This window comes from Akebia trifoliata, chromosome 8, assembly GCF_017979445.1.
Source record: "Akebia trifoliata isolate Shusen 1 chromosome 8, ASM1797944v1, whole genome shotgun sequence".
NCBI classification, from domain to species: domain Eukaryota; kingdom Viridiplantae; phylum Streptophyta; class Magnoliopsida; order Ranunculales; family Lardizabalaceae; genus Akebia; species Akebia trifoliata.
This window is the reverse complement of record NC_141382.1, coordinates 27,331,510-27,347,785: the sequence shown is the minus strand read 5'-3', so window position 1 is coordinate 27,347,785 and position 16,276 is coordinate 27,331,510. Positions and strand designations below refer to the sequence as shown.

The window sequence follows — 16,276 nt, the reverse complement described above, 5'->3', positions numbered from 1 at the left end:
TTGACTTTTTGACCAGTGGACATCCTCAAACAGATGGGTAGACTGAAAGATTTAATGCCATGTTGGAGGAGTATCTCAGGCATTTTGTCACTACCAACTAAAAGGATTGGGCGAATCTACTTGATGTCGCACAGTTCTGTTTCAACCTTCAGAAGAGCTCTTCCTCCAACAAGAGTCCTTTTGAACTTATTACTGGCCAACAAACTTTAACTCCTCACACTATTGTTTCAAGATATCAGGGACAGTGCCCAAGGGCGTACAAGTTTGCTAAGTTTTGGCAGGACAACAATGAAATTGCCAGATCTTACCTTGAAAAAGCGTCGAAGCGGATGAAGAAATGGGCTGATGAACATCGTCGATCAGATCGTTTCAAAGTTGGTGACTTAGTTCTACTCAAGACAGATCAGTTGAGAAGATTCAACCGAGTACAGCGAGCACACAGGGGACTACTACAGCATTATGAAGGTCCAATGCTCATCCTCTCTCGAGTCGACAAGGTCTCCTACAAGCTGAAGTTACCGTACTGGTTACGCAACATCCACCCTGTCTTCCATGCCAGCTATCTCAAGCCATTCCATGCAGATCCAGCAGATCCAGCACGCAGCATTCCAACACGTTCACCATCTCGTTCAACAATCCAACCGAAACGTGTTGTCGACCAAGTTCTCGCCGAGCGTCAAGTCAGCAGCAGTTCAAGCAAGCAGCAGCACATGGAGTACTTTGTCACATGGAAGAACTTGCCAGAATGCGAAGCCACCTGGAGAGAGCAGAGAACCTACAACCATTCAAGCAGAAGATTGAAGAGTTTGTCAGGGACAATGCGACGAGGACGTCTACAGAATAAGTAGGGGAGACTGTAACGGCCATGTACTCTGACACCTAGAGTTTAGGTGTAGCTCACCCCGGAGTCACCTGGGAGCACCTATGTAATACTATGTAAGGCTCGTTATGAAGCCATGTCAGCCCCACGTACCAGGGCATATCTGTTAGCTTAGGGTACATGTCAGCCCGTTGCCAGGGCACACTTGTTAGCTTAGTGGCATTTTCGTAATAAGGGAGTATGACCGACCTCTACTTTTGATTTTCCTTCTGAAAACCTAGTAAGAGACTTAGCATACACTTTGTAAAAAGGGTGGCAGTGCTATCCCAGCCCCGGCCTACACCCACATTATTTGTGTTGAAGCCCTTAAAGCCCAGTCGTGAAAGTCCCGCGTGTCATAGGATCAATCTGTGCTTGTAACGCATCTATTGCTTTTGTAACGCATTGCAAACCGTGTAATTCAATATTAGATCAACAAAGTTACCTCCGGACTTTGCCTCGGTTGCCTCAATTACTTGTTGATGAGACTATCGTTGTTCTTCTCACCGGAGTTAATAATAATCTTAGTTTTACCTTACTTGTGGGGCAAGTAGGGGATCGAACCCAAGAGAAAGGAGGAATAGAGCTAAGCTAAGAAGATAAAATTCAAATTAACTAAAAGGAATTAAAACTGTTTTTTCTTTGTATTTTTGAACTTATAAGAAGATGTAAAATTGCTAGAAAATAAACTAAAGTAAATGAAATTAAAAGCAAGTAAACTTATGAATTAAAACACCATTGGAGGTGGATCTACCTAAAACATGTTAATGAGCAATTTCTAGTCTCTAGCCTTTTTATAACTCAATCATAAGGGCTTGGTGTTAGCTCCTTAGATCGGAAAGTTTTGCAATAAAATGAAATAAAGGAACAAAATAAAGTAGAATTTCTTGAGAACTTCTTACTACAAATTATCTAATTTAAGCATACTTTATCTTGATCTAATCTAAGCATAAAGTATCTATATTAAGAATAAAATGTGCAAGAAACTTAAAGAGAATTCATAAGCATTTTAAATAAAAGAAAGGCATAAAATTAGAAATAACACAAGAACTTGCTCTAGGCTTTTCCACTCTCCAATGGAGGGGAACTTAGCCTAATGTCATTGCAAGAGAGGGAAGACAAGAGATGAAAGAACTTTTCTTCATTTCATGGAGAAAATTACAACTTCTTCTTCTTCTACTTCTTACAAGACTAGTTAACCAAAAGAAAATAACTAGAAAATGAAAATACAAAAAATAAGAGAATAGGCAAAGAGCCTTAGATTAAAGGAGTCTTGGATAAGAGAACCAAGATGGGACCCTTTCTCTAGAAATGAAGGCTCTATTTATAGAGAAAAATGTGTGTAGAAGAGTCTAAAAGTAGCCTCCACTTTTCTTTGCACAAAAAGACAAAAGAGGAGAATATGAGTTAAGGATTAGGGCATTCCAAAGGATTAGGGCATTCCAAAGTGTTAGGGCATTCCAAAGTGGGCCCAAATGCTTTTGCCTTGAGATTTTGATTCCAAATTGTTGATTTTCTGCACAAGAAACACACGTAATTAGATTTATCTAGTAAATGAATTTATTTATATATAATTAAGCCTAATTAACATGCAACGTGGTGGTTTGAGGCTTATCATGATTATTATCTTAATATAGAGAAATAGGTACAAAAATCAAGATAAATATCAGAAAATGTGCGTATAATTGAGTGTTTGGAGACACTCATCACACCCCCCAAACTTACCTTTTTCTAGTCCCTAGAAAATAAAACTGCCACTTTCGCAGGCACCTCGACTGCATTTAGCGAATGCAGCAAGCCCTTGAACCGCTAGGTTACCCCTAGTGGACGAGTTTGACTCGTGAGGGTTTGCAGAAAATATACCCACAAAATTTGAAAACAACTTTGAAGTAAAAATAGTCAAAATCAAAACTTATATTGAAAAGCACAAGTCTTTTTTTTATTTTATTTTGTCAATCAATTAGAAGTACTGCTTGGTATAGAGTCCCAACCCTTATTTCTCTACGACAAAACTTAGACTTAAATTGACCTTTGAGCGATAGTGATTCTAACTTAGAAATTTAAGAGATTCGATTTCTCAAAATGAGTTTCAACCTTCTAACTACTCAAGAATAACTGGAGTAACTTAGGGTTTAATTCTAAACTTAGCATCCTGTCTGGGGTAGTGAGAAGTGTGGATATTCACTTTAATACCTCTAAGGGGCTTTATCTGTGATATTCCAGTATACTCACATTTTTTACATTGATGGCTTTCACCCTACTAAAACTTTACATAAACTTTTGGATCTTTTTACTTTTTTCTCTTTTTTTTTTTATTTTTTTTATTTTTATATTACTTCTTCACTATTTTTCTAAGAAAAGTAGGCAGCCCTTTTCAAGGTACCCAGTCTAATTCAATGGTTGCTGTACAAGGTGTATACAATCCAGTTCTGTTTTTCTTCTAATCAACCAACCAATTGAACAAGGAAGTCAAAGTTCATCAAACCTAGTTTTTCCTTAAACTCTAGGTAGAAAGAAGGTAACAAGCTCTTTTAATACAATCTAGACTCTTGGTAACCTTATTAGAAGTGACTATAAACCAAAAGATAACTTTGCTCTAATTTTTGCCTAAGAGAAACATAAATGGGGACTCCAGATCATAGCTTCCAATGAAAGACTGATTAAATATTTTCACTAAGTGCTTAAAAGATACAAGCTAAGACTTTGAGAAAAATACAACAAAGTTGCCAACCAAATATTTTTCAGTTTTTTTTTTTTTTTTTTGTATAAAAGAAGAAAATAATAAGTGGAAGTCCAACCCATACACCCCCAAACTTAAACATTATATTGTCCTCAATATTTCAACAAATACATGCAAAGGAAAAATTGAAATTGACAAAATGAAATGAAGTGGGTTAGATAGCCCCTGAGAAAGACCTTATAGTCCTGTTGATATTTAACACAATGTCCCTTGAAGTGCATGGATTGCCTCCCAGAAGCGCTAAGTTTAACGTCTTTAGCTAGACGAAAACATAGTCAATTTTGATAGACGGGATCATCGAGAAAAAGAACTTCCTCCTGCGGAACATACTCGAGAAACGGTTTGAGACGTTGGCCATTCACTTTGAAAGTAGATCCGTCCTTAGGATTAAGGACTTCAACAGCACCATGGGGGTAAACTGTTTGGATAATATATGGGCCAGTCCATCGAGACTTAAGTTTTCCAGGAAAAAGGTGGAGTCTATTATCATACAACAAAACTTTTTGATTAGGAATGAAATTCCTCCTAAGAATGTGCCTATCGTGAAAGAATTTGGTACGCTCTTTGTACCTTTTGGCACAATCATACGAGTCATTTCTAATCTCTTCTAACTCGTCTAGTTGTAACTTTCGCTTCTCACCGGCTTTATCAAAATCAAAGTTGAGGCGTTTGATCGCCCAATATGCACGATGTTCTAGTTCTACAGGGAGATGGCAGGCCTTGCCAAAAACTAACCGGTAGGGAGACATCCCTATGGGTGTCTTGAATGCAGTCCTATAGGCCCAGAGTGAATCACTCAATCTCAAAGACCAATCTTTCCTTGAAGGATTGACTGTTTTTTCTAAGATAGTCTTTATTTCCCTGTTAGAAATCTCCACTTGTCCACTTGTTTGTGGGTGGTAAGGTGTGGCAACCTTATGCGTTATGAGGTATTTCTTCATCAACGCAGCAAATATCTTGTTGCAAAAATGCGAGCCACCATCACTTATGATAGCTCGTGGAGTACCAAATCTTGAAAAAATCGTCTCCTTGATGAATTTTATCACAACTTTGTGATCGTTAGTTCTACATGCCACAGCTTCGACCCATTTTGACACATAGTCAACGGCAACTAGGATGTATTGATAACCCTGGGAGATAGGAAAAGGTCCCATGAAGTCTATACCCCACACGTCAAAAATTTCGATGATCAGTATAGGATTTTGAGGCATTTCATTTCTCTTAGAGATTTTTCCTAATCTTTGACATCTATCACAAGATTTGCTAAACTCGTAGGCATCACGAAAAATACTAGGCCAGAAAAAACCGCATTGTAAGATTTTCATGGCGGTCTTCTTACCACTGAAGTGCCCTCCGCAGGCATGATTATGGCAAAACTCTAGGATACTGACTTGCTCATAGGTTGAAATACAACGTCTAATGATTTGATCGGGACAATACTTAAATAAGTATGGTTCATCCCAGAAATACCATTTTGTTTTTGACAAAAGACGAAGTTTTTCTTGACTAGTCATTTTGACTGGGAATTGACCTGTAACTAGGTAGTTGACAATGTCCGCATACCATGGAGCATTGGCTTGAGAGATTTGCATAAGTTGCTCATCGGGAAAGGATTCAGAGATGGGTAAGGATTCCTCGGATGGCTTGTTAACTATCCTAGACAAGTGATCAGCTACGACATTTTCTGCCCCTTTTTTGTCTCGGATCTCGAGATCAAACTCTTGTAGAAGTAGAATCCAACGGATTAATCTTGCTTTAGCATCTTTCTTTGATAGAAGGTACTTCAATGCTGCGTGGTCTGTGAAGATCACACTTTAGATCCTATAAGGTAGGGGCGGAATTTTTCAACGGCATAGACCACTGCTAGCATTTCCTTCTCCGTTGTAGAGTAGTTAAGCTGAGCATCGTTAAGGGTTTTACTAGCATATTGGATAACATGAGGTTGTTTTTCAATTCGCTGACCCAAAACAGCGCCTATTGCATAATCTGAAGCGTCGCACATAACTTCGAATGGAATGCTCCAGTTTGGAGGTTGAATAATGGGTGCCGAGGTTAATCGGACTTGAGCTTGTTGAACGCAGAAAGACATGACTCTGAAAAGTCGAAAGGAACATCCTTTCCCAATAGCTCACATAAAGGCTTCGAGATTTTTTCGAAATCTTTAATGAATCTACGATAAAAACCCGCATGGCCTAGGAATGACCTAATTCTTTGACCGTTCTAGGAGGTGGTAATTTTTCAATTAGACCTACCTTTGCCTTATCTACCTCAATCCCTTTAGCAGAAACAATGTGCCCTAGCACAATCCCCGATGTTACCATGAAATGGCATTTTCCCCTATTGAGGACTAGATTGACCTCTTTGCAACGTTGAAGGACCAAAGTCAAGTGATCGAGACATTCCTCAAAACTTGGTCCGAAAATTGAAAAGTCGTCCATGAACACTTCGAGATATCTTTCTAGCATGTCGGAAAATATACTCATCATGCACCGTTGAAAAGTAGCGGGTGCATTGCATAATCCAAAAGGCATGCGACGATACGCGAAAGTTCCAAAGGGACAGGTGAACGTTGTTTTCTCTTGATCGATTGGAGCAACAGGTATCTGGTTGTACCCGGAATAACCATCTAAGAAGCAATAGTAAGAATGTCCTGCCAGACGCTCTAACATTTGATCAATGAAAGGTAAGGGGAAATGATCCTTAGGAGTCATCGAGTTGAGTTTCCTATAGTCAATACACACTCTCCATCCATTTTTGGACTCGAGTGGGGATTAATTCATTATCTTGGTTCACTACCACAGTGATACCAGATTTCTTAGGAACTACTTGTATAGGACTCACCCAACGACTGTCAGAGATAGGATAGATAATACCCGCATCTAGCAATTTCATCACTTCCATCCGAACCACGTCTTTCATGATAGGATTTAGTCGTCTCTGAGGTTCTAAGGAAGGTTTAGCAAAATCCTCTAAACGAATGTGGTGCATCACCACAGATGGACTAATTCCCTTGATGTCAGCTATGCTCCAACCAATAGCTTCTTGATGTTCCCTTAATACTCCTAACAACTTTCCCTCTTGGACTTCATTGAGGTGAGAGGAAATGATCACAGGCAAGGTTTGATTCTTGCCAAGAAATGCATATCTCAAGGTCTCTGGAAGAGACTTGAGTTCCAATTTTGGAGGCTCGACATGAGAAGGAACAAGATTGGATGTGCGTACAGGAAGACTTTCAGCTTTTGTGTGCCACCGCACAGAATCTAAGAGTGGAACGGATTCAAACAAAGCATTGACTTCGCTTATAGACTCTTCTACGTCCAAGTCAAGGCCAAAGTGAGCCAAACATTTCGTTAGGGGATCAGAGTACCCTAATTCTTGATACATTTGATTGACTAGCGTATCTATCATGTTCACTTCCTCCATACCATCATCTACATCAATTCCTTGGAAATTGTGGAAGACGTTCAGTTTCACTTTCATATCCCCAAATGCTAAAGTCATAATTCCGTTTCTACAACGAATGACTGCGTCAGACGTGGCTAAGAATGGACGTCCTAAGATGATAGGAATATGACTGTTCGAATTGATGACTGGCTCTGTGTCTAAGACAACAAAGTCAACAGGAAAATAGAAATCTTTGACTTTAACTATCACGTCCTCAACTATACCCTTTGAAATTTTTATGGACCTATCAGCTAGACTCAACGTGATATCTGTGGGTTTCAAAACCCCCAACCTAATTGTTTATAAATCGATATGGTAAAAGGTTCACACTGGCCCCTAAGTCTAAGAGACATTTTTCGACCACTTGATTTCCAATATGAATAGAAATTGTCGGACATCCAGGATCCTTAAATTTTGGTGCAATCGTTTGTTGGATGAGTGACGAAGCTTGGGTTGCCATAATAGCTTCCCGAGGAAATGGTGTTTTCCTTTTAGTTGTGGTCAAATCCTTTAAGAATTTCGCATAAGAAGGTATCTGCTTAATGGCATCTAGGAATGGGATATTGATATGCACATTTTGGAAGACTTCTAAGACACCCTCAAACTGCTTACCTTTTTTAGAATCTCTAAGGCGATGGGGAAATGGAGCTTTTGGAATTGGCAAAATGATAGGAGGATTTTCCAAATCTTTCTTCTTCTCTGTTGGAGACTCTATGGCTTCTTTTTGAACTTTGTCCTCTTCTAAGACCTTTTCTCCCGTGTCAATAGGTTGGACCTTGTTGTCCACCTTCTTTCCCGAACGCAAGGTGTGGATAGCCTGGACTGAGTCTTGTGGAGCTCCAGAATGGCTTCCTACTTCGTATTGACCTTTTGATCCGTTGGAATCAAAGGTTGACCTCTAGGGTTAGGGATAGTTTGACTAGGAAATTGACCTTTCTCTCTCCACTCAAGGAAAGAGCTAACTGCCCCAACTGAACTTCCATCTTAGCTATGGATTGCGCAGTGACCTGGTTAATCTGAGTTTGATTTTGATGGGTTTGCTGTTGAGTTTGGATGAACTGCTGTTGCTACCTCATCAACTCGGCAATCATAGATTCTAAAGACGACTGTTGTTGGGCAGGCTGCTGGTAATTGGTCATGGGATCTGGTATGATGGCTCTGCAATCGGTAGATTGTTGGGGTTGATAAGGGACTTGAGGAACAATAGCTTGGTTTGTGGAAGAACCAGATTGCCTAGGAAAACTCCTATTGTAACCTGATGGACCACTAGATTGAATAGGTTCATTCTGTCTGTATGAGAATTAGGATGGAACCTATTATCTGGGTGATACGTTTGGCTAAAAGAGTTTGGAGTTGGCTTCCTAAAAGTACTATAGCCATTAATCGCATTTGCTTGTTTAGCTTTGATTTGAGGCAAGGTGGGACAACACTCGACCAAATGGTCGTTTGCCGTCGCATATGACACACAAAGAACTCGGTTCGACAGTCACTTGCGAAATTGTTCGAGGGTCTAGGTGAGGTTTGGATGCTGAGATGGCAAAGGCATCTAACTTCTTCGTGAGATTATTCATCCCACTTACTAGACTACACATGACATTTTTGAGATCAGGGTCTACCTTCATCTCATACATGCCTGTCTTCCTAACCGGATCGTCTCTATCAAATTCTTCTTGGTTAGTGCTCCAATTTTGAGCACTCTCAGCTAACTCTACGAGGAAATCATACGCTTGGTTGGGAGTCTGGTTCATGAACTGACCCTTATGCATTGACTCAACTAAGGTACGTTGATTCATTGTTAATCCTCTATAAAAACTTTGCACCAACTGTGCTTTGTCAATGCCATGGTGTGGGCATTTGACCATAAATCATTGAATCTTTCCCAAGTTTGGGAAATTCATCATCAGGACGGGCTCTAAAATTTCTAATAGAGTCTTTCATTTTCTCAATTTTGGCCACGGGGTAGAATTTGGCCATAAATTTCTTGGATGATGATAGAACATCTCAGGTAGATATGGAATTGGGTGTTAGGGAGTTCAACCACGCGCTGCGTGGTCTTCCAAGGATAACGGGAACAGAATAAGCTTGATACTCTCCTCATCTAGATTTTGATTTCTAAAAGTTTGACATATAGTCAAGAATCGATTAAGATGGGTGTAAGGTTGTTCACGCTCTAAACCGTGGAACTTAGGGAGCATATTGATGGTGGCAGTCCTAATTTCAAACTGAGGTGCATTGTTCATGGTAAAACAATGCATGTGGGAGGAGATGCGGAAGCTGATGGAGCGAAGAGCTCATTGAGAGTTCGCTCTCGATCACCCTCATAATAACTACTGATGGTGTTTGCGTATCCTACTGATGGTACGTTCGATCTCAGGATCAAATGGTTCTAACACGTTATTTTGTGAACGTTCCAACCATACAAATCACACAGTCGATCAAACAATCACGAAAAGAAAAGACTGGACCTAGATAGGTTGCCTAAAGCTAGACAGCTCCTAACTGGGTAGAAATAGCGCAACTAGCCTTCCAACTCGGTTCTATGAAATCAAGTTTGAATCATTCGGATCTCCAGATCGGAGGAGGAGGGGCGCATATGCATAAGCAAGAGCACGCTTAAATACCTTCCTTTCTTGAATAGACTGAGTCTATCCCCTCAAAGGGCAAGATCTTACTAGATACAAAAATGACCAAGAAGCGCAATTGGCACAACTTGAAGTGGAATTTCTCCTATTGAGCTCGTGGGGCCCTATAGTCAAGTCTAATTGATTTTAATTAATTTGATTGGATGACTAGTGAATTGATTATCCTAATTAGAGCAAGGAATTGGTAATGACTTCCAATCCTTATCTTATCATGCCATCCCTAGGAGGGGGTGCTCTATTTACTACTTAATTAACTATTCCAAGTGTGTGCAAATTGGAAAAATAACATACAAAGGCAAGGAGTAGTAACCACTAGCAAAGAGAGGCGTGGGTGTTTCGGGATTACCTCCCGTGCTAGACGGGGTGGTGAAGACGGTTTGAGTCGACTTAGGCCACCAACTCCAATTTTGGTGTGCGAACCTAAGGAGCCGTGACGGTATTGTCCACCCGTCGTCCTTCCTTAGTCTATTACAATCCAAACCTTCTTGGATATTAATAAAAATTACAAGAAATCCTATACAAGAGTTTCTAAAATAGAAAAATAAACCTAACTAAAGATTAAAGGAAATGAAAGAAAAGAAGAAAAGAAAAAAGAAAAAAAAAATGTTCACCTACAAGAAGCAAAACAGAAATGTTAGCAGAAATGATAGTAAATGGACTCAAAAAACAGAATCTGACTTACGCTCTATCTTGCTGATTTTGTCACTTTTATAGAAAATTTCGTTCTACCCCAAATCGATATATACTAATAGATAATCGGAGATCGGAGAGTAGAAAGTTACAGTCAGTTAAGTTCTGCTGTCAAGGGTGAAAAATGAAAAAGAAAACGAAAATGACTTTTTTTTTTTTTCAATGTTTTTTTCTTCTTTCTTCTCTCTTAAAATCTCAAGAACACTTGAACTTATAGAAAGAAACCAAAAGAAAAAAAAAATAAAATAAAATAAAAATGAAAAAAAAAAAATTTTAAATCAAAACTTACCACTACTACCTTTACCTTTCCCCGGCAGCGGCGTCAAAATTTTGATGAGACTATCGTTGTTCTTCTCACCGGAGTTAATAATAATCTTAGTTTTACCTTACTTGTGGCAAGTAGGGGATCGAACCCAAGAGAAAGGAGGAATAGAGCTAAGCTAAGAAGAGAAAATTCAAATTAACTAAAAGGAATCAAAACTGTTTTTCTTTGTATTTTTGAACTTATAAGAAGATGTAAAATTGCTGCTAGAAAATAAACTAAAGTAAATGAAATTAAAGCAAGTAAACTTATGAATTAAAACACCATTGGAGGTGGAGGTGGATCTACCTAAAACATGTTAATGAGCAATTTCTAGTCTCTAGCCTTTTTATAACTCAATCATAAGGGCTTGGTGTTAGCTCCTTAGATCGGAAAGTTTTGCAAATTAAAATGAAATAAAGGAACAAAAATAAAGTAGAATTCTTGAGAACTTCTTACTACAAATTATCTAATTTAAGCATACTTTATCTTGATCTAATCTAAGCATAAAGTATCTATATTAAGAATAAAATGTGCAAGAAACTTAAAGAGAATTCATAAGCATTTTAAATAAAAGAAAGGCATAAAATTAGAAATAACACAAGAACTTGCTCTAGGCTTTTCCACTCTCCAATGGAGGGGAACTTAGCCTAATGTCATTGCAAGAGAGGGAAGACAAGAGATGAAAGAACTTTTCTTCATTTCATGGAGAAAATTACAACTTCTTCTTCTTCTACTTCTTACAAGACTAGTTAACCAAAAGAAAATAACTAGAAAATGAAAATACAAAAAATAAGAGAATAGGCAAAGAGCCTTAGATTAAAGGAGTCTTGGATAAGAGAACCAAGATGGGACCCTTTCTCTAGAAATGAAGGCTCTATTTATAGAGAAAAATGTGTGTAGAAGAGTCTAAAAGTAGCCTCCACTTTTCTTTGCACAAAAAGACAAAAGAGGAGAATATGAGTTAAGGATTAGGGCATTCCAAAGGATTAGGGCATTCCAAAGTGTTAGGGCATTCCAAAGTGGGCCCAAATGCTTTTGCCTTGAGATTTTGATTCCAAATTGTTGATTTTCTGCACAAGAAACACACGTAATTAGATTTATCTAGTAAATAAATTTATTTATATATAATTAAGCCTAATTAACATGCAACGTGGTGGTTTGAGGCTTATCATGATTATTATCTTAATATAGAGAAATAGGTACAAAAATCAAGATAAATATCCAGAAAATGTGCGTATAATTGAGTGTTTGGAGACACTCATCACTTGTTTACTAGATACGTGTGTGTGGTGTACGATCATTTTACAGGCTTGCAAGTGGATTTGACCCCCTTGCGCCGTTCATTTTATATATCAAAGTAAGGCAAAAGATACATAATACATTATAGTGGAGTATTGGAATTAGAGAGTTGGGATTCACGACTGGATTGCTCCCAGTCGGGACATGATGTTACAATTCTTCTCTGGCTTTTAGTTCCTGATTTTGTGGTTGGTCGTTGTTTACCACGTTTGGTTGACCATTTTTCTGGCTCAGGCTGGCCGTTTGACGTGACCGTAAGCAATGGGTCTCTTTTCAATGTGTCAGAACGTTCGACTACTATAAATTGTTAGTGATCACTGACTAATCATCTTCGTCTATGCCTATCTGGCGTGCATGTGATTCTCAAATATACAAACCATTCGTATACGACCACCTTTACATTACAAGTTCACTGGTAAAGATAGAGAGGAATAAACCCGGATTCCAGTTGTGACTTCACTTTCATACGCGTCCCATACCACGTATGAGCTTGGTGGTCCCTACCGTACATCCTAGGATAGTACACCACTCCGGATGATATGACGTACTATCCCTTCAGGCATTCACAGACTATTTAACAGCTCACAAAATAGCTATATATATATATATATATATTATTTTCTTTTCTTTGAAAACGAATCAGAAATTTTCTTTGAAAACAAAAGAAAAATTAATAATACAAGGTTGAGAATGGATATCCAGTTTCCTTCCATACAAGTGTGGCCACCCGGCCTAAAATAAATAACATAACGAAAAGTAAAACATCGCCTCACGCTAACAGAAATTTAAATAAACATGCAACCAACATTATTATCCTTGGATATCTGTTCACCAACCTACACACAACACAACAACGTAAAATGCAGAAATCACCCCTCGGGTGTGACTCTGACATTTTACCATTTCATACCCTTTTTTTCCTTTTTTCGATTTTTACAGTTTTCAATCTCTTTAATAAAATAGTCATTTTCTGATATTCATCAACTCAATATGAGTTCATTGAATATTAAATCACATTTTTCAACTATAGAATTTATTTCTATCAATAATATTGAAAAAGAATACAAATTTCATATCAAAACGGCGTCCGAGCAGTGCATAAGACCCAATTTATGGAAATAATCCGTTAAAATACCATACCCACATATAATTTTTTAAAAATACAATTAAACATATCAAACATGCAATTTCTGGCGTGAATTTTTTGAAATAACAAAAGTATTCTATATTTTGGAAATACATCCAAAATTTTTCCAATAAAATCCTAAATGCAATTTTCACAATATATGATTACTAATAGAAATTGAGAGTTCCTTACAATCACTAGACGACGGAATTGAAGCACATGCGCAAAAATCGAGATAGACCAAACTTCGAAGCGACTGATTTTAGAAATCGATCCGATGGTTTTGAAGATTTAGATGTGGTCGTCCTTTCTCCCTTCTGCGACGGAGGACGATTTGACCCCGAAACCGATGAAATTCGAGGTCGAAGTTTCAAAATTCCCGTATATAAATACGACTGATTTTTTACGATATCGGGTGAAATAAAAAGTGAAACGAAAAAAGATTGGGTTGGTTTTGTAGATGTTGAGGCTGCGAACGTTTCTCCCTTCTGCGTCGGAAGACGGTTTGACCCCGAAGCAGACGAAATTCAAGGTAAAAGTTTCAAAATTTTCGTATATAAATACGACTGATTTTTGACGATATTGGATGAAAAAGATGAGAAAATGGAGGGAATTTGGGTGGGTTTTGTAGAGAACGCAGTTGCGGACATTTCTCCATTCTGCGTCGGTCGTCAACGGCGAGCCGTTTACCGTAGATCTGGGGTTGAAGTTTAAAAAAAAAAATAAACTTTTTTTAAACGTTGGCTGTTGGACGGTTGGAGAAGACGAAGTAATAAGAAAAAAATTAAAATTTTATTTATATAAAATTTGGGACAAAATCGATATTTTATCTATTGTTTCGATCGACGTTAACTTGACCGTCCGGACTTCAAAACTGACAAATGAATACTCTATTTCATCTAATTTTTTATTCTGGATCTAATGGTATGATCAATTTCTACAAATTATACCTCTAATAAATATTTATATTTTTGGCCTGAGGTGATCCCTAAACTTGACGTCGTTTTCGTTTTTAACGATAATTCAACTTCCTAATCTCCAAAAATGACAAATAAATAGTCTATATTCAATAATTTTTCATTACGAATTCAATGGTATAATCGAATCTTAATAATTCTTACTCTAACAAAAAATCACTATTTTAGCCTGGTCCAACCTGATAATCGAGGATTTTACAACTATTATATTCGGACTCGCATTTGAGCGTGCTTATAGGCTAAAGTATGTTTTTCAATCATTTTGAATTTAATGATGAGGTTAGATTCCATTAAAAATGATCAGAAACTTTCTAAAATTTTACTCTTATATCCCACTTTCAAGATTTTCTCAAAATTCTAATATTTATTTTTCCTCGAGATACGAATCAAGAACTCAGGGTTTTACAATTGTATGGTAGGAACTTGAAATCTATTCTCAACCTTGTAATGTTGATTTATCTTTTATTTTCAAAGAAAAATGATATATATATATATATATATATATATATATATGTACCTATTTTGTGAGTTGTTGAAAATCTTGTGAATGTCTGAAGGGATAGTGCGTCATATCATTCACAATGATATGGTATCCTAGGAAGTATGGTAGGGCCAACCAAGCTCATGCGTGGTATGAGACACGTATCAAAGTTGAGTCACAACTAGAATCCTGGTTCATTCCTCACTATCTTTACCAATAAACTTGTATTGTAAAGGTGGTCGTGCATGAATGGGGTTGTATATTGAAAATAACATGCACGCCTAATATGCATAGACGAAGAAAATTATTAAGTAATCACTTAATAATTTATAGTAGTTGAATATTCTGACACATAGAAAAGAGACCTATTACTTACGGTCACGTCGAACGACCAGCCTGAACCTGATAAATGGTTAAACAAGTGTGATAAGTACAGCGACTGATCAAAAAATTCAAAACAGAAAGTCAATAAAGTATTGTAACATCATGTTTCGATTGGGAGCGTTCCAATCGTGAATCCCAACTCTCTAATTCCACTACTCTACCATTAAGTATTATTTATCTGTTGTTTTATTTTGAATTATAAAATGAAAAGCATGTCTATTATTTCAATGTTGTCAATTAGACTTGTATAAAAATGAAAATATAATGAGTATTGATGATTGATGTTATATGAATCTTTAAAATATTCAGTTACTCATCCCTGTCTATATGTACTAGTTAATTGTATTTTATTTTGTAAAGTTTTGCACGTATTGAAATGATTAAATATGATTACTCAATCATGTTAGGTGAGGCTATGAAAGCACCCTCGATTCGCGGGTTGCAGATCCGCTATTTTGTTGAGGTTTGGGAGTCGTCGCCTAGTTATTATGGTCTAGGAACCTAATCATGACTCTAAACAAATGAATAACACTAATCTATGAAAAAAAACTATGGGTCCGAGGATCACATTACGAGATTGGAAGGTGTTAGGCACCAACCCCGCCCGACAAATGCGGTCTCTACTATTCTCCAAATAACACTACATTGCAAAATAAACCTAAACATTAATAAAAAAGAAATAAAAATAATTACCTAGCGGATTACGACAGTTTCCTCAGTACTGGCGGAGAGTATCCTTGTATGAGTTTCCTTACTATTACTCCGTCACTGGATCTGTTTTTAATCTCTAAGTTGAAATATATTTCTTCTAGATCTGAGTGTTTTCTATGTTTTCTGAAGGGTTTCTAGATGTTTTTAAAGGTTTTTGAGAGTTTTTTGAACAAAAACTGGGGTTTGGATGAAAGGTAGGGGGTTAGGGCTTCAAAATCACGGTTTGAAAAAGGTTAGGGAGACTTTTTGACCTACTTTTCCTACGGTTTATTTGGACCTGCGAAATTAAGTTGTGGAGGCTCTATTTTATATATTTTTTTGGAAGAGTTGGTGTTTAATTAGGTTTCTTTTGGATAAAATGAATTAAGGTTTAATTAGGATTTTAACTTAAGTCTTATTTGATTGACTTGATTTCTTTAGATTAGGGTTTTAATTCTTACATACAATGAAAGAAAATATTTTTGATATTTGGAGAACCCCCCTTAATTATATTTTAATTCTTTAGGCCCCTAGATGGAGGGATCTTTTAATAAATATCAGGGGGCTCCACTTAAATAAGTGGGCAACCATCAACAATTTTGCCTGAGGGCATGATTGAATAATTTTCTTGGTTTAGATT

The 16,276-nt window shown here is 37.4% G+C and overlaps 1 protein-coding gene across 1 annotated transcript in view; it reads left to right on the top strand.

Annotated features, from left to right (window-relative positions):
• Positions 1–16,276, top strand: part of LOC147396449 (uncharacterized) — a 30,373-nt gene that overhangs the window by 1,537 nt on the left and 12,560 nt on the right. The window contains exon 4 of the mRNA XM_086450127.1: positions 153–789. Within this exon, the coding sequence (XP_086306253.1) occupies positions 153–789 (637 nt within the window). The remainder of the gene's footprint in view (positions 1–152; positions 790–16,276) is intronic.